The 27,618-nt window shown below is 43.1% G+C and overlaps 1 protein-coding gene across 4 annotated transcripts; it reads right to left on the bottom strand.

Moving 5' to 3' along the window:
* Positions 1-431: 431 nt before the first annotated feature.
* Positions 432-26,864, bottom strand: LOC310788657 (uncharacterized protein). 4 transcript variants are annotated; one of them, XM_083650189.1, is made up of 17 exons: positions 26,599-26,864; positions 26,291-26,350; positions 24,993-25,164; positions 24,080-24,166; positions 23,724-23,857; positions 19,835-19,888; positions 19,649-19,720; positions 18,136-18,189; positions 17,950-18,021; positions 15,604-15,657; positions 15,429-15,492; positions 12,156-12,259; positions 8,295-8,397; positions 4,396-4,608; positions 2,773-3,024; positions 2,340-2,480; positions 432-1,387 (listed from the first exon to the last, which is right to left on the bottom strand). In XM_083650189.1, the coding sequence occupies exons 2-17, from the start codon at positions 26,330-26,332 to the stop codon at positions 876-878; spliced, it is 2,130 nt and encodes a 709-aa protein (XP_083506315.1). In that variant the 5' UTR covers positions 26,333-26,350; positions 26,599-26,864; the 3' UTR covers positions 432-875. The 4 variants fall into 4 exon arrangements, with proteins under 4 accessions (XP_083506315.1, XP_083506316.1, XP_083506317.1 ...); XM_083650190.1 differs by having other exon boundaries at positions 2,394-2,480; XM_083650191.1 differs by having other exon boundaries at positions 432-1,384; positions 2,394-2,480.
* Between the last annotated feature and the right edge of the window lie 754 nt (positions 26,865-27,618).

Raw genomic sequence — 27,618 nt, 5'->3', positions numbered from 1 at the left:
TTTTTTTTTAACAAAATGAATGCCTATGGCAGAAAATACGAAAGACAACGTGTTCTCCTCAATGAACTCTTTATTTCAATGTGTCTCCTCTCCAACACTGCTGTCCCCGGCGCATGCCGGTGTGAATTTCTCATGTTTAAAACAGTTTTGTTGGCACAAAGGCCCGTGCCCAGCCAGAAAACTAGAGACTATATGAAGCTCCACCTCACGTTAGTCGGCTGTGCAATGGAGTGGGCGAGGAGGAACGAATTCCACCCAAACCTAGTCCCAAAAAAAAAAAAAAAAAAAAACTTTTTTTTTTTTAAATAATTAAAAAATCGATCCAAATGCCACAGGATCGATTCCAATCCTTAACGATCGATTATCGATTTTCGATAATTGATGAACATCCCTAGTCTGGCTTGAGAGTCTACAAGTCAAGTTATGGCAACTTGACATGTAGATCCTCAAGCCAGACTGTCTCTTAGTTCTACATTCATCGAATGCACTATATACAGTCTGTAGTTCACGCCTACAGAGCCTGGTCAAAGGAAGTTGGGGGGAAAAAAACACTTCAGACCAGAGGAAGTTCGAACTTCCAACCGATGCAGGTGATTGGAGAAATACGAGCGGGTGTGGCGGGACATCACCATCATCATCAGCGGGGTTGTCACGGGTTGCCTGCGGTTGGGCAGCCTGCTTGGAGGCGGGGCCGGCACGCTTCGGCCCCGCTCCGGAGAAGGGCCATCTCGAGCGTATAAAATAGATCTTGATTAATCGTAATTGACTAAGTGACTAAGTTTGAAATAAGCGTGATATTGATTTGAAATCATATTGCCCAGCCCTAGTCTGTGCGACTGACTGATTCGACAATTTAATTTCAGGCCCGTGTTTTATCACTCATTTTCTGCAGCAGCTTCAATAACTGCGTTCTGTCTGGAACAGAGCTGCTCCAAAGCTGTGGAGATCTTGTGCTGTGAGTCACAGATCTTCTGCAGGCAGTTAATTATGATCATCTCCCTCCTCTCACGCCTCCTGGCTTGGACCTTGAACCTCAGCTTTCTCCTTCTGCTGTAACTATGGCTCTTCTGTTTGGGGTTGTGAGGGACTTGAGCAGAGCGGTCGGATGCAGAGAGCTTTGGCATTGGGGAAGGAAGGCAGGGACTCTGTGATATGAGCAGCAGAGTATTTGCTGGTAGATTGACATTGGCGTTTCCAGTAGCAACGTCTTGAGCGTTGCCTTCAGCTCCAGACTTAACACAGCTGCGTTGTCCATTCTCCATTTCAGTCGCCGCCTCACCTCTCTCCTCTCCAGTTTCTCCACCACCTCTACTGGAGACAGCGATGGGTGTACCTGACATCTGGTTGGCATCATCGTCTCTGGGTGCTGTGATAGAGGCGTCATCTTCTGCAAGGCAAGGCAAGGCAAATTTATTTGTATAGCACAATTCATACATGGCTGCAAATCAAAGTGCTTTACATAAGATAATAAATACAAATAATACAAAAAAGTGAAAGTAATAAAAGCAATTACAAAATAGCATTGGGAAAATCAGTTTGTTTAAAAGTTAGTTAATAAAAATGTCAATTAAAGGCCTTAGTAAACATGAAAGTCTTCAATCTATTTTTAAATGTGGCCACAGTTCGGGCGGATCTAATATCCTGCGGAAGCTTATTCCAGCCACGAGTGGCGTAGTGCCTGAAAGCAGCTTCACCATGTTTTGTTTTTAGCGCGGGGACAATTAGTAGGCCAGCCCCTGATGACCTGAAGAGGTCTGGAGGGTCCGAGGGGGGGAAGCAGATCAGTGATATACTGTATTTAGGTCCCAGACCGTTAAGTGACTTGTAGACGAGTAGCAATATTTTGAAGTCGATCCTTTGGGACACGGGCAGCCAGTGAAGGGACCTAAGAACTGGGGTGATATGTTAAGCTTTCTTTGTTTTTGTCAGCACTCTGGCAGCAGCATTTTGAATGAGCTGCAGCTGTCTGAGAGCCTTTTTGGAAATGCCTGAGAAAAGACTATTGCAGTAGTCTAACCTGCTGGAGATAAAGGCGTGAATGAGTTTTTCAAGATCAGGTTTGGACATGAATCCTCCGATTCTTGCTATGTTTTTCAGATGATAGGCTGATTTTGTTATAGATTTTATGTGGGCACTAAAATTCAGATCTGAGTCAATGATAACCCCAAGGTTTTTGATCTGGTTTTTTGGTTCACGAGAGAGGGATTTTAGGTTCAAAGCAATTTTTTGAACGTCTTTCATTGGACCAAAAACAATGATTTCAGTTTTTTCTCGGTTTGGCTGGAGGAAGTTTTGACACATCCAGACATTTATTTGATCAATGCACTGACACAACACACCTATTTGAGCATCATCGTCTGATGAAAGTGTGATGTACAGTTGTGTGTCGTCACCATAGGTATGCTCTTCCTCTCCCCTCTCTTCTTTACTATGCTCTCCATCTTCCTCATCATTCGGTGGCACACACCAACTGTCCATCTCTATTCCAAAATAAAATGTATTACATAAAATCAGAGCAGAATCATTTTATTTACAAAGTAAAATAATGATATACAGGAATGTGTTTTGATTATTTTGGTCTTGTGTGGAATAGCGTGATCCTCCCGTGTGCTGCACATTTGTCGGAAATTGGCCAAGTACAATTGGGGAGAAAATGGCGGGAAAATCAGAAAAAGAAGAAGAAACTTTCAAGGCCTTGATTTCTCTCTCACAAATTCACAAACTTTCAAGGATTTCAGGGACCCATGGGATCCCTGCTGTCAGTGTTCTTACCAGAAGTGGGGGGCTTGGCAGCCTGCCAGACCAGTGGGGGGCTTGGCACCCTGCCAGACCTGGTGGGGGAAGGTTTGGGGGTGTTCTTCAGGGGTCGTCCTCGTTTCCTTTTGACCGGTGGTAGCTCGTCGGGGGCAGTTACCTGGTCCAGCTCCATGCCCTCCTCTTTCTGTAGCAGTGTCACAGCATCTTCCTCCCCCTCAACTAGGTCCTCCCCCTCCTCATCCATGTCAGCTTCAGCCTGATCCTTGCCTGAGACAGAGAGACAAACAAAAGACTGCATCAGATGAGCTTTGGTTCCGGAAGATTATTTCCCCCTTCCTTTTCTCCATCAAGTTTGGAAAAATCCATATATAAAGAGTTTTAAGCCTGGAACCAAGCCAACCAGCCTGCTTTCAGAATTGTGACCATAAAACATTTGATTCAGAGGGGGGGGGGGGGACAAAACAAAGAAAAAGATTGAAAACCAGGGGGAAAGGCTTGCGTACAAGAGGGTGTACATTTATTTTAAGAGTGAAGATACCACTCATCCCATAATCCATTGCAGCCAATCAGATTAGCGGATGATTGAGCAACAGTGTTTCAGCCAATGGGAGAGTACGCTGAGCTGCAGTGGCCGGGACCAGCGGTGGAAAACGCCCGCAATGACGCGATTAGCTCAATGGCTAATGTTATACTATATAGCTGCATTTCCTTGGTTTAATGTGAACGAACCAGGCAACGGATTTGAAAACGGGTGCCTGCGTTGAAAGCAGTGTGACTCATAGTGGTTAATGTGACATACTTTCAGTCACTCAGTAGAGTTTTGAGCCCTTTACTAGCAGCAAACTGGAGCCCACCTCCGTTAGCCTCGTGCAACTCCATGCCAATCACAGATGACATGCAGCAAGCTCCACCAATCAGAGATGTTTATATTACACTTTGGGATTTTGGGTAGTGTAGTATTACTCCATGACATTGAATAAAAAAACAAAAACAAGGACAATATCATACAGATGTATTACTTCTACCATCGTTTCAGCTCTAGCTCACCCGTGCTAAGTCTACCTTGGGTGGTTACGACATTATGGCTAATAAAAAAAATCTCAATACAGAATATGAATGGGGAAATACTCTTCCGCAAGGCCTTGATTCCCCCCCTCACAAATCAAGGATTTTAAGGACACATTGGAACCCTGCTGTCAGTGTTCTCACCAATATCCAGGGTTCCTACAGCTTTTTAAGAGTCAAATGGAGGCACTTTTCAAGCACTTGAGGAGTGCTGCTGAGAGCAGATGGTCGCCCTCATGTCACGGAGTGGAGTGGAGCGGAGCTGAACGGAAAAACGCCCCTTTTGATTTCGCAGCCCATGTCAGTCAATCTAGCTCCGGTCCACTCCGTTGTCTGCTCCACATCTTGTGTGAGATGTCAGGCGACAATAAATATGATGGGATCGTTTCATTTCACGTGTTAAGATGTTTTGGTTGACATGAGTGATTGTGTAGATGAAACACTAGATTATGTTGAAAATCAAGCACTTTTCAAAATTTCAAGGAGTATATTCAAATTCAAGCACATTCCTAACCTCAATAACATGACTGTTAAAATTAAGCATTTTCCAAACTTTCAAGACTTTGTACGAACCCTGAATAGCGGTGGGCTTGGCGGTGGGGGGAGGTTTGGGGGTGTTCTTCGGGGGTCGTCCTCGTTTCCTTTTGACCGGTGGTAGCTCGTCGGGGGCAGTGACCTGGTCCAGCTCAATGCCCTCCTCTTTCTGTAGCAGTGTCACAGCGTCTTCCTCCCCCTCAACTAGGTCATCCTCGTCCTCAACCATGTCAGCTTCAGCCTGATCCTTGCCTGAGACAGACACAAAGATTCCATCAGATGAAACTTAATGTTCCAAAGTTCGTAATTGTGATGTTGCAGTCAATTTTAATAGGATATCATAATTTAGAAGAAACAATGAATATAAGAGCAAATGGGGAAGTTAATGCAACCAACACTTCCAACTTTAAGAACATTAATACTATAGACATCACAAAATGAAATAGCATATAATCCAACCAGCAGTTACTGTAAAACTTCCATTTTATTACTTACTCCATGTTTCGAAAAATCCTTCTACAAAGAGTTTTAAGCTTGAAAAAAAAAAAACACAAAAATGTATTTTAAGAATGAAGTTACTACTCATCTCATAATCCATTGCGGAACCATTTGGGCCTTCAAGGTATTCAGTGAGTGAAGTGAGTGAAGGTCTATTAAAAAATATATATAATCCCCCCCCTAACATTTGTTTTGCATTTGTTAGTTTTTATTCACTGAAATAACACTAATAATCTCCCTAAATTGTTATGATCTTGGACTCACTTTGTTTCAGCAAACATGGGGTTAAATATTTGGACCAGCCTCCACAGGGAAATTGACCAATCACAGTGTTTCTGATGGTATTTGATTGAAAGCAACCCTTCGCAAAGATGAGCAAATTGTCGTGGTGGGCATGGCAATTTTGATGACAGGGGTCTTAACCAATCAGAATTTCATTGAGTTGTGGAATTAGCCAATCACAATTAGTTTTGTTGTGGGTGGGATATTTCCACACATTCGCCAGGACAGGAGATGAGACGAAGGAGGTTTATGAGGATTTGGACCAACTAGGAGATGTGTTAGTTAAATCAAGCTGCAAAAGGATGTTAGTTCGCCATTTCCAGGCTAGCAACGGGAAACTTTACCTATGCAGTTCGGCACAAGAAGCTCTAATATTACTGCTGTGCTGTGCTGGGAGGGCTTGCTTGTTGCTGTTTGGCGATGGATTTTGTCTTTAACTCATTGAGTGCCAATGACGACTATAGTCGTCAATTCAAATAGTAACGTTCAGTGCCAATGACGACTAAAGTCGTCAATTGCGTTTTTTGACGGTGGGACGTGGATTAAAGCCTGATCCATCTCCTGTGAAAGTATGGTGGATGTTGAATGTGTAAAAGCTATTTTACAGACCCATTAGGTGGCGACAGTGCTCTCCAGATTACAGAAAGGCGAGGAAAAAACAGAGAAGAAGTCATGGGGAAACGGAAATCGCATCCGTATGCATCGATATGCATGAAGCATAACGTTAGCTGTGCCTGCAGCAGCCAATCTGCTGCCACAATTGAGCCCCTCCGTGTCCGCTGCGATAGCCCATCCGCATGATTAGTTGTGGAGTTGTTATTATTCTCAACTGGAAGCATGGGAGCCGGTGACAAATACACGCGGAACGCTGTAAAAAAGCTGGATGTAGCGCACTTTTCAGTACAGAGCAAACGCAGCAGAGAGCCACCAGAGACACTCCCACGGAGGTGGGGTTTGCAGTTGAGCGGGGTGGGGCACGCAGGGCAGCATACAACACTGACCCAGACAGCAGGACAGGATTGGCAAATGAAAGCTAGAATATCTGATGCCCACCAGCAGTAAATCAAGACCAGCAAGAAGCTGCAACCAGCAGCGCACGCAGGGGCCAGCGCTGCTGGTTGCAGCTAAAAAATATTATTTTGCCAAACTAAATTCCTTTGTTTTCACTGTTTTATTGAAGGAAATTATTTTTGAGGTGTGACTACATCAGAAAATATTTGCTTCAGAGTCAGTCATGTGCTTGAAATGCTACATTTCACAAAAGGCTAATTATCTCAGCTTCTAATTTGAAACGTCTCTTTTTGCTGAAATCAACCTATCTTCTCCGGCTCATAACTAAAGAAGGGAAAATGATATCAATAAACTTTTTTTTGCTGATGATAGAAGAGAGTCTCATCGTTCTTTGGGCGTGTTCGGTGTTTACATAGTAATATCACACAATATTCTGTGGGCCTCGAGAAATCACTGAAAACGCTCTGAAACTCTGGCACTGGGAGCATCCGTTTTCCAAAAGTGCCTGGCACTCAATGAGTTAAGTGATTGTTGCCAAGTTAAACATAATGTTTTTATTGCTGGTGTCGCTGGGGCAGCTGATGTCGGTGTGTTTCTAACTAAAGACCACATTATTTAGATTTGTGGCTTCTACCATCGTTTCGGCTCTAGTTCACCCGTGCTAAGTCTACCTTGGGTGGTTACGACATTATGGCTAATAATCAAAATCTCAGTGCACAATATGAATGGGGAAATACTCTTCTGGAAACCGAAGTGTCACATGACTGTTGAGCTTTATTAGTAACTTCAACGACATGTACAACAGTTGATGCTGCACAGCTAACTAGGCACTGTGGGACTGGACAGCATCTGGTCGTGAAGTTTGCAGACGACACAGCAGTCGTGGGGCTGATCTCCAGGAGCGACGAGACGGCCTACAGAGAGGAGGTGGAGGCCCTGAAACAATGGTGCCAGGACAACCACCTCTCTCTAAACGTCTCCAAGACCAAGGAGATCATTGTAGACTACAGGAGGGGGGGGGCACACCCCCCAATCACCATCAACGGCACAGTGGTAGAAAGGGTGGACAGACAGCTTCAAGTACCTGGGAGTCAACATCCACCAGGACCTAACATGGGCCAGCCACACCGCCACTGTTGTCAAAAAGGCCTAACAGCAACTACACGGACTCAGGCGCCTGACGAAATTTGGGCTAAGGCCAAAAATCCTCAGGGACTTCTACAGAGGCACCATTGAAAGCCTGCTGAGTGGCTGCTTCACCACCTGGTACGGGAACTGTACCACCATGGACTGCAGGGCGATAAGAAGAGTGAGGCGCGCGGCCCAGCACGTAACAGGATGTGAGCTGCCAGAACTGCAGGAACTGTACAACCAGCGGTGCCTCAGGAGGTCCCTGAAGATCATCAAGGACACAAACCACCCCCACAACAGCCCTGTTACCCTCAGGGAGGAGATACAGGGTCCCAAAAGCATGCACAAATTGCTTGAGGGGCAGTTTCTTCCCACAGGCCACGAGACTCCTTAACATACACAAATAAACTCCCACCAACCATGCAGTAGCTGTACTGTAGCTGCCTGCTACCATTACGTATGTTGAATTATGTCTATGTTATTTGCACCTGTGCAAACAGAATGTTTAAATTATGTCTATGCTATTTGCACCTATGTGCAGTGAATATGTCACTGTTTTTGGCTTGTTTTTATTGCTTTAGTGCCTTATTGCTTGTTGTTTCTCTTGTTTTCCTGCACCTATATGCCCTGTTATTTTTGCACTATGTCGTAACGGAGTCTACAGCACAATTATTCCACACGTGATACTTGTACTACGGAGTGACAATAAAAATCTTGAATCTTGAATCATCTGTACTGTGCAAGTACAGTGAATCTGTTTTGGTTGAGGCTCCTACTTCGTGCCACAAGTCAGTCCTGCACATTTTGTGCCAAATCACAAATATAATAAACACAGAGAAAACAAAGAGTAATTTTTCTGCAGCCATACTATGCCATCAAAGTGAAATTGAGAATGATATATTGAGGTAGATATTCTACACATAGGGGCTTTAATTACACAGATACACTAAAATGTTAATTTTGCTTAATAATCAGAAGAGTAATAACACTTGCAATAAGCAATAACATTTACAAACCTATTACTGGATGTTCCGTCACCCTGGGTGACTCCCCAGTCAACACTGTGGAGTCAGTACTGTGGAGTCCTTCCGCTTCCTGGCAAACATCCTCAGCCAGGACCTGAAATAGGAGCTGAACATCAGAGCCCTCACCAAGAAGGCACAGCAGAGGATGTACTTCGTGCGGCAGCTGAAGAAATTCGAAGTGCCAAAGGCAACGATGATGCACTGCACTTCTACACCTCCATCGTTACATCCTCGATCACCGTCTGGTATGCTGCTGCCACTCTCAGGGACATCAACAGACTGCAGCGCATCATCCGCTGTGTTGAGAAGGTGATCGGATGCAACCTGCCATCTCTTCAGGACCCACACACCGCCACAAGGCTGAAGTGGTCTCGTAAAATCATGGCCGAGCCCTACCACCCCAGACACAAACTGAAATCCCCCCTCAGCAAGAGACGAGACCTATCAAGACCAAAACCACTTGCCACAAGAACAGCTTCTTCCTAATCTGGGAACCCAGTCTATTTTTATTTGAAAAATAGACTACCTTTTTTCCCAGCTTCCTGTACAGCGCGCCTCTCCTGCCACCGTCACTTCCTTTTCCGCGTCCGTGCTCCACTGTTTACAGTCTAAATAGCAACTAAATCTAAATACATAACGCATAAACACACTGCATAGAAGACGTCGACTCGTCTTACAACAACAGTGGAAAATTACAAGTTTGCAAGTTGCTATTTAGACTGTAAACAGTGGAGCACGGACGCGGAAAAGGAAGCGACGGTGGCAGGAGGTGCGCTGTACAGGAAGTCATGAAAAATGGTTTCCATTTTCCAGAGTCTATTTTTCAAATAAAAATAGACTCTGGGTTCCCAGATTGGCTTCTTCCCAACTGCCATCGGCCTTATCAACGAGGCCCGAAAGCTGCCTCTATTAACGACCCTACCAACCCAACCCCCCAAAAGGTGGCAGATACCAGGGCAGACATAAAACCACTCAGAAATCCTGAGTGACTGTCACCCAAAGGGGACTAGTTTGCATCCCTGATATATTGGGCTGCACTTGCAATGTACGAGAAAGCGACCACTGCTCCTGGCCTGCCCTCCGGAGGAAAGGACAAAGCCAGGATGGGTTAAATGCAGAGGACAAATTTCACCGGCCACCGTCAGCATGTGTGTGTTTGTGGCCCTCCGTGCATGTGTTGATGTGTAACCGTGTGACAATAAAAAGACGGGCTTGTCCGTCTGAAATCGTGTTTTTTTTTATGACCCCTAGTAGGGATGGGCATCCGTGTGGAAACACAACACAAGCAGAACCCAAGTTTGCAGTTAATTTCGCATTACCCATATGTCTGTAAGAATATCTATTACAACGATAATAATGACAGAGCAGGGGTAGTATTCTGTCTAGGGGCTGTTCACATGTTAGCATTTTTGCATGGAAAAAGCGCTGCCTGGAGCACTTATTGTGAGGAAATTAATGTGGACGGACCGTGACAGTGATCTGACGTTAGCTCAGCAGCTGTTGGCCTACCTCAGTAAACTCCGGTGGTTGGATGGTTAACGCTTTGTTCGAGTAGACAATTGTGGAAAAAGTGAAGGTCTATTTCCAATACATTTTACTAGTCGACTAGTCGATTACCGGTAGTCGTTTTTTTTTTTTTTATCTTTAACACATTGAGTGCCAGCCGTTTTTTCAATCCTGTAGGTAAGTTGTGCCAGGTTTTTTTTTGAGGATTCTGGCTCATTTTACAAGAGCCGAGGATTATTTTCTGTTAAGACTTCGTGAACACCAATCATCTAAAAAGAACTAATAGAATGTGTGCTTTCTCTGTCTAAAAGAGTTAGTTTGCAGAGTTAGTAGTTATGTAGATATTAGCCGTTGAGTACAGCATGGTTTCAGAGATTTTCAGAGAGTTTGGAGATAAATGGATTTTTAGAACCACCTCACGTGCCTGTGATTATGGGTGCCCTTGGGCAAGTCTGTATACTGTATTGTGTGTGTGTGTGTGTGTGTGTGTGTGTGTGTGTGTTCGCGCATTGCTCCGCGGCTCTGAGAGGAAGAGATCTCTGTCCGTTCTTTGCCCCCACAGCGTGTCTGTCTCCCACTCTGTGTGCTCTCTCTCTCTCTCTCTCTCTCTCTCTCTCTCTCTCTCTCTCTCTCCTCTCTCTCTCTCCTCTCTCTCTCTCTCGGGACTAGAGAGAGAGAGAGAGAGAGAGAGTGTGTGTGTGTCTCCAAACTCCTCCCTCCGTCTGTGCTGCGGAGTGCTCTGCTGCTGGGAGTTTGAGCAGCGTCCCTCCCTGGCAGCGAGTTTGAGCAGCCTCTCTCCCTGGCAGCGAGTGTGGATAGGTCTCACTCGTCTCTTGGGTTTGAGAGCCCCGATGAAGCCCCGTGCGACTCTAGGCTTTATGCTGCCCACACAGTCCATTTCTGGAACCCCCCACCGCAGCAGCGCGAAAGCGTCCCCGCCTACAGTATGAGAATGAGGCTCGTTCGTTTCTGACTGTAAAATCGCCAAGCCATTTCCGCGGGAGGCGGCTGCTTTTGGTTGACTTTATCTCTGTCGGGAGAGGACCGTCGCCACCTAGCTGGTCGGTAAAATAGATTATACACATTCAATACTTCCAATATCTTCATAGGAGACGCGGGGGGCATTGATCCACGTAGCACCGTCAAAAAAACGCCCAGCTATTTCCTTGAAAATTAGAATGCTTTCTCCAGCACGGAAAGCCACAGCCACGGGTCCCGTGGCTGTGGCTTTCTCTCTGTCTCTGTCTGGAGAGAACTGTCGCCACTTAGTGGTCGGTAAAATAGATTATACACATTCTCTTCCTCCAATAGTGATATAGAAGACGTAAAAGGGGTTGATTGATGTCCCACCGTCAAAAAAAAAAAATGTTTATGTAAGACGAGATATCTCGTCTTTGGCACTTAACGGTTGGATTATGTAAGACGAGATATCTCGTCCTTGGCACTCAACGTGTTAAGAAAGAACATGAGGTATTTACACGACATACATGGACTATCATATCCCATATCCCATATCCCCCACAAAGAATTGGACAAACAACCAAACAAAAACAATGCATTCAGCTCCTATCCTGATAAGCCTAATGACACTGGGGTAAAAAGTTCTTAAAGTCAAACTCTGTATGTGGTTGCCATATTTTGGGGATGTCTAAGAATCTGCCTTTGCTCTTGTAGTAAATGTTATCCAACGTATGGTAGCTTGAGAGTTAATTCCACCAGTGAACTACAGCTGGGGGATTGGATGCTTTCCAATTTAAAGCTATGCATTTCCTAGCTGCCAACAAGGCAAGATCTATGTATTTACTTTGAATGCATTGTTTTTGTTTGGTTGTTTGTCCAATAGTCTTGTTTGTTCTTGGATTATTGTGTATCTTATGCAGTTTTCTTGTTTTGTTGTGTTTTGATGTTCTTTGTGGGGGATATGGGATATGATAGTCCATGTAGGTCGTGTAAATACCTCATGTTCTTTCTTAAAGATTAAAAAAAAAAAAAAGAGAAAGAGAAAGAGAAAGAGAAAGAGAAAGAAAAAAAAACGGCTAGTCGACTACTAAGCACAGTGTCGACTTGTGGTTTTACTAGTCGACTAGTCTGTGAATGCCCTAGTATGAAGTGTGTAACTATTTCTCTTTTGAGTGAGATTCCTTTGTCAACAAAATCAATAGAATTACAGATTAGATCATCTATTCTACAGATAAGAAATGACTGACAACAAAATGAATACACAGATTTTTCTAACAGAACTCTACAAATAATTATCTTGTAGGATAAGACGCCTTCAAGTGTGCTAAGAAGACTGAAGCACACACAAGGGAGGAAAGAGGTGTATAACTGCCTTCATAGCCTTACCACTGGCAATCTCTCGACAGTCACTTTTATGTTGCTCCTCTGCTTAGCCCCACTCTTCTCCGCCATCTCCTCATAACCTGTGACGATGAACCAATTGCCTTCTCCTGCGAGAAGAAGAGAGCAGTGTCAAAGAACCCCAATTCTAGAAGAAAAACGACTGTTGTTACAGAAGCCCATCTGTTACAGATGGGCGTCTGATAAAAGGATTCCTACAAGAAACGTCAGCTGCTAAAACTCTGGTGTAGGGTTGCGTGATTATGGTCAAAATGATCATTTTGATCAATATTGAGATCACGATTATTTAACACAATTTTTCTTTGACTTTAGGAACATAATGCAACTTAAAAAAAAACACTGGCTTTCTTTGAACTGTCATCTTCTACCAAGGAAGGTTTAAATATAAATGGACAAAACACGCTTGATCTTGATTTTCATAATTAACACGTTCACTGCCAATGACGTATTAATCCGTCAAAAAAAATCCAACGGTTGACTGCCAATGACGTATTAATACGTCAAAAAAATGTTTTTTTTTTTTTTGACCGTGGGATGTGCATCTAACCCTTTTACATCTCTTATATAAATATTGGAGCCACCGAACATGTACAACCCATTCCACCGACCCACTAAGTGGCGACAGTGCTCTCCCAGACTAGAAGAAGGCAAGCAAAAAGCAGTGTGAGGAAGCCATTCTCATGAAAATGGATTGGCGAAAACGCTTTCGTTTTCGCGCTGATTGCTGGCGGTGCGGGATTGCAAATTTGCATAATAGATTACGGGTGGAACACACTTTGAAACACGCAGCATAAATAAGACCAGAATCGCAAAAGCTTCATCAAAGCTCTCAACCGAAACCACAAGAAACGAGCGAGCCCATCCAGACTTGCACAGCGGCCGCCAGCAGACAGGCAGCAGCAGCAGAAGCAGTGAGCCTGGTGACGCGAGGTTACAGCAGCAACAGAAACAAGCTTGTGACACGCCCGCTGCAGCCAAGAAGAACACACACGGAGGGAGGAGTTTGAAGGAGAGGGGTGTTTCCTGCTGTTATGGAGGAAATTACTGTTCAAAACTATTGTTTAGATGTCTGACGTCTTACTGATGCCAAAAATGAATGGTTAAAGTGACTGTTCTATCGAATTTCACAAAAAGCCGTTTATCTCAGAATAATTTTTCAGACGCTGAAACCATGCTGTATTCAACTGCTAATGCTTACATAACTACTAACTCTACAAACTAACTCTTTTAGACAGAGAAAGCACACATTCTATTAGTTCTTTTGAGATATTGTGTGTTCACAAAATCTTAGCAGAAAAGAATCCTCGGGTCTTGAAAGATGAGCCAGAATCCTCAAAAAAACCCTCTGGCAGAACCTACCTACAGTAAAAAAAAAACGGCTGGCAGTGAATGTGTTAAGACAAAATCTTGATCACGATTAATATGTTTAATTGTGCAGCCTTACTCTGTTGTCATCATCACTGTCAGCTAGGGCTGTGAATCTTCACTGGCCTCACGATTCGATTACGATTCAGAGGGCTACGATTCCATTCGATTACGATTATCGATGCATCTTAAATCGATGCATCACTTTTTTCCGCAATACATGATTTATTGTTTCTCACTTTCTTTTTTCTCACTGTGTGGCTACTTTTAAAATAAAAGTGCATTTGGAATTGCATTGTATTGATCCATAATTAAAATAAACAACTGCATGTACTTCCATTATATTTTATTTGATTATTAAAAAAAAAAAAAAAATGATAATCGATTTTTGACATTTGTGAATCGATGCAGAATCGTGCACATCCGCATCGCGATGCATCTTATAATCGATTATTTTTGACACCCCTACTGTCAGCTGTGCCAGGTGTATCATCTTCCGCCACCGGGTTCTGCTTTAAACAGTGAGCAATAAAAAATGCTCATATTGAACCAATAACATTGACAGAATATGTCATTCTGATTCTATCCACTGCCTTGCCTGTGACCTGTGGGGTCCCGCAGGGGAGTGTCTTAGGCCCTTTATTATTTTTAATTTACATTAACGACCTACAAACTGCCTGCAATGTCAACAGGTTTCTGTATTCCGATGATTCTGCCATCCTGTCCTCTGACAAGGACGTGGAGAGTCTTCAAGCTACTCTTTGTGAAGAATTTAAGAAAATAAAATCCTGGCTTACAGATAACAAACTTTCCCTTCATATGGCCAAAACAGAATATATTATTTTTGGTTCAAAACCCAGGTTACGCAAATCGGTCTCGCCTACTATTGTCCTTGAGAGCCAGTCCTTTGCAGCAAAAGCCTCAGTCAGCTATTTAGGCTGCCACCTAGACAGTAGCTTAGGAGGCGATACCATGGCCCTAAAAACAATCAGCAAGGTGATTGGCCGAACAAAGTTTCTGGCCAGAAAAGCCCCTTTTCTAGACCAGGCCAGTCTTTTTCTGTTAGCCAACTCTCTTGTTTCCCTCTTGCTTTGATTATGCCATCTCTTCTTGGTACGGAGGTCTGACCAAGGTTTTGAAGGGGAAACTGCAGGTTTCCCAGAACCAATTAGTAAGGCTAACTCTAGGCCTAGCCCCTAGAGACCATGTGGGAAAAGAACTCTTCCAGAAGTTGGGCTGGCTCCCCGGGGATGCTAGATATGTCCAGCTCCAACTTAACATTGTCCATAACATCTATAACAACAGAGCCCCTGACTATCTTAGCAGTCACTTTCAGAGGAGTGGAGATACACACTCCCACAACACTAGAGTCAGTACTGCTGACTTGCGTCTACCTGGCTTTAAAACAAACTTAGGTAAGTGCTCCTTTAAATTTATCGGGGCTAAAAACTGGAACATGTTGCCCCTCCACTTAAAGTGTACAAGCAGCCAAGGTGTTTTTAAGAAGAAGGTTAAATTGCAGCTTCTTGAACAAGTCCATGCCTAAGCTCTGATGTGCATTTTCTTCTGTGTATTTTGATGTGTATGTTTCTTACCCTTCACTGTATAATTCATACTGTATGAATGTATCTGTTAATTATTTTCATGTTTATATTGCTTTTTTATACCTGTTTAAAACCAAGGACCACAATGGAAATAAGTATTGACTTTATTGTGCCTTTATCCTTGATGTTATTCCTTGAGATCCGTGTCTGTACTTTGTTTAGTACATTGTATTTCAATTTGTAACCGGCAAATAAAATAAAATAAAATAAAATAAAACATCTCTACCTCTATTTCTGGTTTTGTAAATACTGCAGTTATAACAAGCAAGGCACAAAATGTGACACAAACCTTCACAGCAGCTCTCTGATTCGCTCTCTGATTCACTCTCTGATTCGCTGGGAGTTTTATCTTTCTGTGGATACAAAAAAAATAAAAATAAGACAATACCCATCATCATTGACATCAAGTTGGTTTGACCTTGTTTTTTGAAATGATTATCACAAAGCAGTCTGATGTTTGTTACCTTTTTGCTTGCAGGTTTTGTCTTTGGAAACAAAGGAGCCCTCAAGCTACCCTGCTGTAGACAGATAGTGGTGATGTGAAAGACAGCAAGATATATATATATATATATATATATATATATATATATATATATATATATATATATATATATATATATATATATACACATACATACATATATATATATATATATATATACATACATATATATATATATACACATACATATATATATACACATACATATATATATACACATACATATATATATATATATATATATATATATATATATATATATATATATATATATATATATATATATATATATATATACAGTATATGTGTGTGTGTGTATGTTGAACACAGCCAAGCCTGGTATGTTGGGCATCCTCCCTGAACACACAGCTAAGCCTGGTATGTTGGGCATCCTCCCTGGACACAGCTAAGCCTGGTATGTTGAACACAGCTAAGCCTGGTATGTTGGGCATCCTCCCTGGACACAGCTAAGCCTGGTATGTTGTGCATCCTCCCTGGACACAGCTAAGCCTGGTATGTTGAACACAGCTAAGCCTGGTATGTTGTGCATCCTCCCTGAACACAGCTAAGCCTGGTATGTTGGGCATCCTCCCTGAACACAGCTAAGCCTGGTATGTTGGGCATCCTCCCTGAACACAGCTAAGCCTGGTATGTTGAACACAGCTAAGCCTGGTATGTTGAACACAGCTAAGGCTGGTATGTTGTGCATCCTCCCTGAACACAGCTAAGCCTGGTATGTTGAACACAGCTAAGCCTGGTATGTTGAACACAGCTAAGCCTGGTATGTTGAACACAGCTAAGCCTGGTATGTTGGGCATCCTCCCTGAACACAGCTAAACCTGGTATGTTGAACACAGCTAAGCCTGGTATGTTGAACACAGCTAAGCCTGGTATGTTGAACACAGCTAAGCCTGGTATGTTGAACACAGCTAAGCCTGGTATGTTGGGCATCCTCCCTGAACACAGCTAAGCCTGGTATGTTGAACACAGCTAAGCCTGGTATGTTGAACACAGCTAAGCCTGGTATGTTGAACACAGCTAAGCCTGGTATGTTGGGCATCCTCCCTGAACACAGCTAAACCTGGTATGTTGAACACAGCTAAACCTGGTATGTTGGGCATCCTCCCTGAACACAGCTATGCCTGGTATGTTGGGTATTAGGGGTGGGAGAAAAAATCGATTCACCTAAGTATCGCGATTTTTAACACATTGAATGCCAGCCATGTTTTCATTCCTGTAGGTAAGTTGTGCCAGGGGTGTTTTTGACGATTCTGGCTCATTTTAGAGACAGCCGAGGATTCTTTTCTGTTAAGAATTCATGAACACCAATCATCTAAAAATAACTAATAGAATGTGTGCTTTCTCTGTCTAAAAGAGTTAGTTTGCAGAGTTAGTAGTTATGTAGATATTAGCCGTTGAGTACAGCATGGTTTCAGCGTCTGGAAATTTATTCAGAGATAAATGGCTTTTTGTGAAACAGTCACTTTAACCATTCATTTTTGGCATCAGTAAGACCGTCAGACATTCTAAACAATAGTTTTGAACAGTAATTTCCTCCATAACAACAGGAAACACCCCTCTCATTCAAACTCCTCCCTCCGTGTGTCTTCTCCTCCTTCCTCCTGGCTGTACAGCGGGCGTGTCAGAAGCGCTTTTGCTGCTGCCTGCCTGTGTGCCTGCCTGCCTGCTTGCCTGCGTGCAGACGCTCCTTGTGCGAGTCAAGATGGGCCGGGGAATGCGTGGGCGATGGGCAGATGTTGATTCTGGCCTTTCTGAGGTGTTTCAAAGTGTGTTTCACCTATGATCTATTTTGCAAATCGCTCTCCGCTCTCTGTGTGCTGCTGCCGGTGCGCGGCCGCTCTCAGGCAAGACAAGTCTGTTACTGTAAAATCGCCACGGCATTTCCTTGAACGGCTTGGTCCCGCGGCAGTTTTTTCTTTGATTTCGGTCGTCTGGGGGAGCACTGTCAACACTTAGTGGGTCGGTAAAATAGATTATACACATTATCTTGCTCCAATAGTGATCTCGAAGATGTAAAAGTTGTTGATTGATGTCCCACCGTCAAAAAAAAAAAAATGTTTATGTAAGACGAGTAAACTCGGCTCTGGCACTTAAGCGTTGGATTATGTAAGACGAATTATTTCGGCTATGGCACTTAAGGTGTTAATGTCACGATTTTTTTAATCAATCTTTTATTCCAGAATCGATAATCGCATTTTTTCTGTTTATGTATGAAATGCTCCCACTTTCATCAATCACATATAGAGCGCTTCCCTCTGCTCCGTGGCTCATACAGCCAATCATGTACCTTGTTAGTTTTAGATTCGCTCTCTGATTCACTCTCTGATTCGCTCTCTGATTCGCTGGGAGTTTTATCTTTCTGTGGATACAAAAAAATAAAATAAAATAAGACAATACCCATCATCATTGACATCAAGTTGGTTTGACCTTGTTTTTTGAAATGATTATCACAAAGCAGTCTGATGTTTGTTACCTTTTTGCTTGCAGGTTTTGTCTTTGGAAACACAGGAGCCCTCAAGCTACCCTGCTGTAGACAGATAGTGGTGATGTGAAAGACAGCAATATATATATATATATATATGTAAGGGATAATGTATACTGAGCCGGTGATTACTGTGGAAATAATGACCGACAGGTGAATGATTTAGCCCGACGCGCAGCGGAGGGCTTAATATTCACCTGAAGGTCATTATTTCCAGTAATCACCGGCTCAGTATACATTATCCTGCTTAGAACACGGCCTACAACTAAATCATTCAATAATCTGACAAAAATAATTATTCAAATAGATTTTTTAATAGCGTTTTCAACACAAAGCGGTTTCATTCGTAATTGGCACACAAGACACCACAGCTGCAACTGGTTGGCCTAATTAGTAGCGTCTGCGGACAAAATGCTCTTACCAACTGATTAATCCAGGTGTGGCAGAGCAGCGGTCGGTTGTCGAGAAATAATGACCGGTGAATATTGTTGATTGACCAATCAGAATCGAGTATTCGAGAGAGCCGTGTTCTAAATATATATATACACATACATACATATATATACATACATATATATATACACATACATATACATATATATATATATATATATATATATATATATATATATATATATATATATATATATATATATATATGTGTGTGTGTATGTTGAACACAGCCAAGCCTGGTATGTTGGGCATCCTCCCTGAACACACAGCTAAGCCTGGTATGTTGGGCATCCTCCCTGGACACAGCTAAGCCTGGTATGTTGAACACAGCTAAGCCTGGTATGTTGGGCATCCTCCCTGGACACAGCTAAGCCTGGTATGTTGTGCATCCTCCCTGGACACAGCTAAGCCTGGTATGTTGAACACAGCTAAGCCTGGTATGTTGTGCATCCTCCCTGAACACAGCTAAGCCTGGTATGTTGGGCATCCTCCCTGAACACAGCTAAGCCTGGTATGTTGGGCATCCTCCCTGAACACAGCTAAGCCTGGTATGTTGAACACAGCTAAGCCTGGTATGTGGAACACAGCTAAGCCTGGTATGTTGTGCATCCTCCCTGAACACAGCTAAGCCTGGTATGTTGAACACAGCTAAGCCTGGTATGTTGAACACAGCTAAGCCTGGTATGTTGAACACAGCTAAGCCTGGTATGTTGAACACAGCTAAGCCTGGTATGTTGGGCATCCTCCCTGAACACAGCTAAACCTGGTATGTTGAACACAGCTAAACCTGGTATGTTGAACACAGCTAAGCCTGGTATGTTGGGCATCCTCCCTGAACACAGCTATGCCTGGTATGTTGGGTATTAGGGGTGGGAGAAAAATCGATTCACCTAAGTATCGCGATTTTTAATGTCACGATTTTTTGAATCAATCTTTTATTCCAGAATCGATAATTGCATTTTTTCTGTTTATGTATGAAATGCTCCCACTTTCATCAATCACATATAGAGCGCTTCCCTCTGCTCCGTGGCTCATACAGCCAATCATGTACCTTGTTAGTATTAGATTCGCTCTCTGATTCACTCTCTGATTCGCTCTCTGATTCGCTGGGAGTTTTATCTTTCTGTGGATACAAAAAAATAAAATAAAATAAGACAATACCCATCATCATTGACATCAAGTTGGTTTGACCTTGTTTTTTGAAATGATTATCACAAAGCAGTCTGATGTTTGTTACCTTTTTGCTTGCAGGTTTTGTCTTTGGAAACACAGGAGCCCTCAAGCTACCCTGCTGTAGACAGATAGTGGTGATGTGAAAGACAGCAAGATATATATATATATATATACTAGGGCTGTGGCGATTCACTTATCTCCCGATTCGATACTATCACGATTCTTGGGTGCCGATTCGATTTATATTGCGATTCTTAAGTATTGCGATTCTACGATTATTGCGATTCGATATTACGATTTATTGCGATTTTTGTTTATTTTTTTCTTTTCTTTTTTCAGTTTGTTTGCTTTTTTACACTAGATTAGAACATGGGAAAAGTTGAATCATACACTAGAGACTGTATATTATATATCATGAGTAGGGCTGGGCGATATAGTTAAAAACAGGGGCGGACTGGGATCATAATTCAGGCCGGGCATTAGATACCAAGCAGGCCAGGCCGATATGGGCCAACGCGCGTGAAATTTGGGCCGTTTGAAGCCAGATTTGGGCCGTTTGAAGTCCAATTTTACAATGAGATGCACCCACTTTAACCCTGAAGTGTAATTATTGGCCCAATTCCACAGCAGCTAGTAGCGCGGTCCCGCTCCGCTCGACTCGACTTTTGGTCTCATCCCACCGTCAAAAACCGGCCCAGCTCGGTTTGATTTTAGGCCGAGTCGTGCTACTTTTGGTCCCTGCCTCGTCGGGGTACTTCGGGCTGGCGAGTAGGTCCCAAATGGTGACGTAAAACTCTGATGGCTACTGATTGGTCAGAGAGAATCGTGTTTACTCTGTCTACTGACTGTCAATGCAATGCTGGCGGCTGCATACCAGTTTAGTGGTCTTACCTTATCTTCTGTTATGTATATTTCCATCAGTATTTTGTGTCGCTGCCTTCACCTCCGGTGAAATAAAATCGTGGCGGGTGTTCAATTGTCTGAGAAAAAAGTCCGCTGCTCGCTCAGGGAGCTCTGTAGCTGAGAGGAGGCTGCAGCGCTCCGCTAGGCCGCAGCGGGTGTTTGGAAGCCCCGGTCTTGCCTGGTGAGAGGCTGCGGGGTAGAGGCTTCACTCTGTTGCGCCTCTCCCGTCCCCGCACAGCACAGCACATGCCTGTGATATCATTCTCTTGGCCGATTGTCACATTTGCCCATGTACACTGTAGGTCATTTAGAGGCACCAGTATTTCATAAACAGTTTAAAAGTTCTGTGGATGGATTTAATTGTAACGTTATGTTATAGCCGAAGGACAGATATGCGGTCGCTATTTTTAGACGACCAGCTGTGGGCGGGGGTGGGTGGGGGCACATGATCCGCGGTGGAAGCAAAACGTCAATAGGGCTGATACGATTAGAGCCGAGTGGTGACGAGCTGTACAGGGCAGTAAAATGTGGTGGAAATGAGCCATATTACTTCAGACTAACTAATAAAGTAATAAAACCACTAGTAAACCAGTAGGCGGCGCCTAGCCTGCTGTTCAGTGAGTGGCCTGACTGCAAGCACCCAAAAAAAAAAAAAAAAAAAAAAAAAAAAAAAAAAAAAATTTGCGATTATCGATTCTGGAATAAAAGATCGATCCAAAAAATCGTGACATTAAAAATCGCGATACTTAGGTGAATCGATTTTTTCCCCCACCCCTAATATATACACATACATACATATATATACATACATATATATATACTAGGGGTGTCACGATACACTCAGTTCACGATACGATACGTATCACGATACTGGGTTCACGATAACGATACGATACGATACGATTTTAACAATATTTTTTTAAACTTGAATAATGACAATATATGACTGGAAAAGTAGTATTTTATTTGAAATGCACAAATACAAAACATGCTGTTGTGGGAAATTGTTATTACAATAACAACCAGAAAAAACATGAGATTGGAGATAAGGCTTATCTTGAAATAGAATGAGTTACACCGTCACTTAGATTTACTTTGAACTAAAAGGTTTCTCAGCAGTATAAATTCTCATTATGCATCTTCAGTTTTTCTTCAAACTCAAACAACAAGACTTTTCTTCTATTTTTTATGCATCTTCAGTTTTTCCTGTCAAGTAAACAGTTTTGCCAGAAACTCAATTGAATGGTTTCTCTCCTGTATAACTTCTCATGTGTCTCTTCAGAGACTTGTTCAACTGAACTACTTTCCACACATTGAACTTCAACAAACAAAGACGTTTCTTTGACTACTTTTGAAAAAAAAAAAAAAAAAAAAAAAAAAAAAAAAAAAAAAAAAAAATTCTCACGATATGAGATTTCATCTCAACGATACATATCGTGACGTTTTACTATCGCGAAATTTCGTGGGACGATATATTGTGACACCCCTAATATATACACATTAGAGCAGGGCTACCCGGCCCGTCGGACTCGGAACCCGAACCCGGCCCGACTTACGGGCCGGGTTCGGACAGAAACATTGAAGTCGCGTTCGGGCTCGGGCCGGGCTCGGTCACGTAATCAGTCACTTGTTTTTGCCTTCAAATAAAATCTATCATCAGCTCCTGAGCTAATTTACTACGTTAATGAAAGCACCTGAAGGCATCGAATGAAACACGCCCAGACATGCACTCTGCTGCTCTGCCCGGAGTCAGCTGCGTGTGGGCTCAGCGCTGGTGTCGCCAACAGTTCTTCTTTCAGCGATGTGGGATTGTGTGTGGGCAGTGCACGGCACGCACGAATTAGGCTGTTTGGTGCTTTGCTTTGTACATTACGTATTAATCATTGACTGCTTTGAATTACGAGGACTGATTTTGGTTTGGGATTATATAGGGCTGTTTATAGGCTGGACAGACTCATTGAATTATGCGCTCGCTGCGCTCCGAGGGGGAAAAAAAAATCAGGGAAGGGGTTCGGGCCGGGCTCGGACAGATTATCAATTGACACCTGTCGGGCCGGGCCGGGCTCGGCTAATAATGTGACGGGCTCGGTCGGGTTCGGTAAGGAAAATTCAGCCCGAGCCCAGCTCTAATACACATACATATACATATATATATATATATATATATATATATATATATATATATATATATATATGTGTGTGTGTGTATGTTGAACACAGCCAAGCCTGGTATGTTGGGCATCCTCCCTGAACACACAGCTAAGCCTGGTATGTTGGGCATCCTCCCTGGACACAGCTAAGCCTGGTATGTTGAACACAGCTAAGCCTGGTATGTTGTGCATCCTCCCTGGACACAGCTAAGCCTGGTATGTTGTGCATCCTCCCTGGACACAGCTAAGCCTGGTATGTTGAACACAGCTAAGCCTGGTATGTTGTGCATCCTCCCTGAACACAGCTAAGCCTGGTATGTTGGGCATCCTCCCTGAACACAGCTAAGCCTGGTATGTTGGGCATCCTCCCTGAACACAGCTAAGCCTGGTATGTTGAACACAGCTAAGCCTGGTATGTGGAACACAGCTAAGCCTGGTATGTTGTGCATCCTCCTTGAACACAGCTAAGCCTGGTATGTTGAACACAGCTAAGCCTGGTATGTTGAACACAGCTAAGCCTGGTATGTTGAACACAGCTAAGCCTGGTATGTTGGGCATCCTCCCTGAACACAGCTAAACCTGGTATGTTGAACACAGCTAAGCCTGGTATGTTGAACACAGCTAAGCCTGGTATGTTGAACACAGCTAAGCCTGGTATGTTGAACACAGCTAAGCCTGGTATGTTGAACACAGCTAAGCCTGGTATGTTGAACACAGCTAAGCCTGGTATGTTGGGCATCCTCCCTGAACACAGCTAAGCCTGGTTTGTTGAACACAGCTAAGCCTGGTATGTTGTGCATCCTCCCTGAACACAGCTAAACCTGGTATGTTGAACACAGCTATGCCTGGTATGTTGAACACAGCTATGTATGTTGTGTAAAAAAGAGAAAAGGTTCTCACCTCAAACCAAAACTGCAGAGGCTTTTTCTCAAAGAAGATAGAAGTTTTCCATCTCTTCCAGGTGCCCCTCCCCGCAAACGTCTCAAAGGCACCGGGAGAAAACCAGCAGCCTGCTGACTCTATACAAGGCACACCTAAATAAGAGCACAGCCCCAGACAGAGCATCGCAAACGAGAAAAGGGAAAGAGGGGGAAGAAAAGCAGCAAAATCAAACATCAAGTATTTAGTTTGTGAATTCTTTGATAACCATGAATAGTGAGATATTTTATCTTAGACCCTTGGAGCACAATTACCTTTTTCACTGGAATGTATAGAAACATTGAGATGAGAAGTTTAGAGATGTAATTCCCACTTACCTCTGGCCAGGTTTTCTACATCCAGCAAGCCATTTGTTTCCCAACAGGTGACCGGCAGCAGGGCAGAGCTGTCCATCAGGCTTCGCTCTACAATAAATTGACATAAATGCAAAGTTGAGTTTATAGGAGTTGCTCACAACTGATGTGTGTATTCATACCCAGTGTTCGGGAGCAACTTACTTTTTCAAATTTAGTAAATCAAATACAATTACTGAGATTTAAATTGGCTAGTTACTTTAAGACATTAAAATAGCAGACAGCTTTCCTGGGTAACAAAAAAAATGTATAAGTGGCACTTTTGATGTAAAAAAGGTAATATAGTGCCTGCCAATCCGAATGGATCCGATAAAAAGCCATGTTGGCTACATTGCAGAGCCATCTAAACGGCTAAAGGCTTGTACTTTTAGGCAGAAAAAAAGACGATAGTTTGTGGATACTAGGCATTACGCGCTTGATTCCTCACTATCGCCCACCCTGCAGCTTGCCCGCTGCGCGGCCTCGCCTGCTCTATTGGTGCGTGCGGGTGTGTGTGTGGAGCTCACAAAATGTTATTGCCCTTAAGTTTACATGCGCACGGGTGTGTGTGTGCGCGCCCCTTAAGTTTACATCCATCAGTCTTATGACATCACTGATATATATTCAAGTTTATTCATTTAGGAAAATGAATCAGTGTCTTATGACATCACTGCTGACATCATCAGTGACTTATGACATCACTGATGACATAATCAGTGATGTCACAATGCTGATGATAACATCATCTGTCACTGTCATCAGTATCACTGGTGATAACATCATCAGTTGTCTGTCACTGCAGTGAATGCAATTGCTCAAGTGACATCACACAATAATTGAAACAGAACAGCCAAATTATAGATTAGTGGGTTTTGAGCCAATCTAAAAGGGGCTTTACTCTCGTCTGATGTCATCTGTTCCTCTTCCTCCGACGAGTCCTCATAGAAATCACTAACATAATCTTTGATATATGGCAGTCGCTTTCTTTTCCTTTGGGCTAATTTCATCTTCTTCAATGCGTCACAGTCTCTTCTTTTCCTCTCCCCTTCTTCCTCAGACGTCACATTTTCCTGTTTCAAAAAGGGGGTGGTTAATTTTACATTGGCTTTACTTACTTCTACGCTCTGTTACATCAAAGGACATGACAGGTCATGATGGACACATTGTGTTTACATGCACACAGTGGTGTAACGAGTCAATGCTGGGCCCCAAGGCAAGATGGTGACGTGTCGGAGCACCATATGAAAACCATATTCGGTGATGACAAACTTTCTGTACATTTTATATCCTCTTATATAATAGTTTTTCACTAAGACAGATTGGTTAGGGTTATTAAGGGTCAATGTACTCAGGACAAGTCTGAGCACAGCTGGGTTCACTGTTTGGAGAAGTCCAGACAATGCCTCCTTCTTAAAATGATACTGTATGTATTGTAATGTAATGTTAGGAAGCAGTGAGGTAGGAGAGTGCAGAAAGCCCTCAGACTAAAAACAGTCAATAGCTGGGTTTCCATCCAAATGTATCGCAACTTTTAATCGAATTTTCAGAAAGTCGGCAAAAGAAAATGCCAAATAATGCGCGTTTCCATCCACTGTTATTTTGCGAATTATAGAGCTGTCAATCACCTCGTGTTTGAGGCTGTCTGAGCTGCTGATCAGCTGCTAATAACGCCATTTCTGGATTACCAGGTGTGACTCAGCAAGCATAACGTTATAATCCACGGAGCAGATAGTAAGTGAATACAATTTCCTTCAATTCTAGAAGTGAGTCGCCTTAAAGTTAATATCCCAGTCTTCTTCCGTTTACCACGGCGGGTATTGTGCTGCGTATTTACCATTATTTACTGTGTGTAGCCCTATTGTGCGTAGGCTACTACACGGCATGTCATGACATGTTTTGCAGTGATACGGCAAACTGCGTGGTTTTTGAATGGAGACAACGGAAAATCGCTTAATCTGTTTCCACCACACGTTTCGCATTTTCCTTTTATCGATACACCCGACTTTTCCGCCTCCCTCAAGCGTGAAAGCTTTTTTGCGATATTTGGAGGTTTTTGCCAATTAGGCAGCGTTTCCACTCCGTATTGTTATGCGCAAATTGAAATTTCGCCACAAAACAGGTTGATGGAAACCCGACTAGTGTTACTCCTCACACCTCAACCTGAGAAATCATGCTGGTGTGACCTATGGTATCTACCTCTGCTGAAGTATTTTCACTGGAGTCGGAAGGATGCAGCATTATTTTGTGGTTTATTCTCTGAAAAGTTGGGACACAAAGCAACCACAATCAGCATGGCATAGTGAGTTGGTCTCTCTGCTCCAGCTGCTTTTGCTCTCAAACTGCACCAGATTTATGCATTTTACTGTAAAATGTACACAATTTTCTAAAAGCAGGGGGGGCACAGCCCCCCCTGGGCCCCCCTAGCAGACCACAAAATGTCCCCGATTTTCATTTGGGACATCTGGTCACCTTATAGTATAGTAAAAAAAAAAATCTGCACTTACTGTATTCCCCGCCGAAGCTCCGTCAACCGGAAGTGTTATATTCGTTGCTCCGGCTCAAAGCTCCAAAAACTGTCCTACTACCAAAGCTACTACGGCAGAGCATAATATTCTTCTTGTCTGGGGTTGAACGAGAGCTTTCATCCATATCGTTGGACCACTACTGCCATCTTCTGGACTTAGTTAACTCTTACTTGTTTGGTTTGGTTTGGTTTATTTCGGATCAAGAATACATAAAAGTGTAACGTGGGGGTTCGCTAGATGGTCGGATAAATCACTCTTGGTTAATAGTAAACAGCCAGACGGAGACGGATGATTGAGTTCGGCAGCACTCTGTCACTTCCGTGTTCCTACCCAAAACATTCTTCTTCTTCTTCTTTAGTGTTTTATGGCGGTTGGCAACCAACTTAAAGATGCATTACCGCCACCAACTGGACTGGACAACCCACCCTCCTCCCAGCCCCAACCTGCCTTTGTATGTTATATAGATGTCTACCAGTTTCTTGACCATCCCAGTACTCCTGCCATACTGACTGCACATATGAGCTGAGTCACTACAGATCAATATTAGGTTTGGTTTGCTCAACCCACTCAAAGCTATCCAAATGGCATACGACTCAACCGTATAGGACGAATCAGCGTGACGTCACTGCCACCCAGAAATGCAGAACCCTGCGGCAGTTAATAGTATGAGTTGTGCCAAACAAACGTTAATATCTCAAAAACTATACATGACATCGCTTATATTTTTGACATTCTGAGTGAGAGCAGAAGTAGCTCAAGAGTTTGATATATAATATATGCATGTCGTGTTAAAGTTGTGTGAACTGTCGCAGTTTTTAAAATGTAAACGGAGTTAACTGGCTAGAGTCAGACACTCGAGCCTCGCACCACTTGGGCTCCATAGGGTTCTATTGCCGTTGCCACCCAGTGACGCGGTTTGTTTACCAAAATGCTGCTCGGCTGATCCCTCGTATGCACAAGAAGTTAGTCGTGCATTTGCATATTGCAACTCTGTGACTA

This window comes from Poromitra crassiceps, assembly GCF_964638095.1.
Source record: "Poromitra crassiceps genome assembly, chromosome: 13".
NCBI lineage: Eukaryota > Metazoa > Chordata > Actinopteri > Beryciformes > Melamphaidae > Poromitra > Poromitra crassiceps.
This window is presented reverse-complemented; position numbering and strand designations above follow the sequence as displayed.

Coding starts and splice junctions, on each gene's coding strand:
- LOC310788657 (XM_083650189.1), bottom strand. CDS start 26,332: ATGCTGCATCCTTCCGACTCCAGTGAAAATACTTCAGCAGAG. Junction 15,493..15,603: donor CAAAACCTGCAAGCAAAAAG/GTAACAAACATC, acceptor TTGTATCCACAG/AAAGATAAAACTCCCAGCGA. Junction 12,260..15,428: donor ATCAGAGAGCTGCTGTGAAG/GTTTGTGTCACA, acceptor TTCTTCTCGCAG/GAGAAGGCAATTGGTTCATC.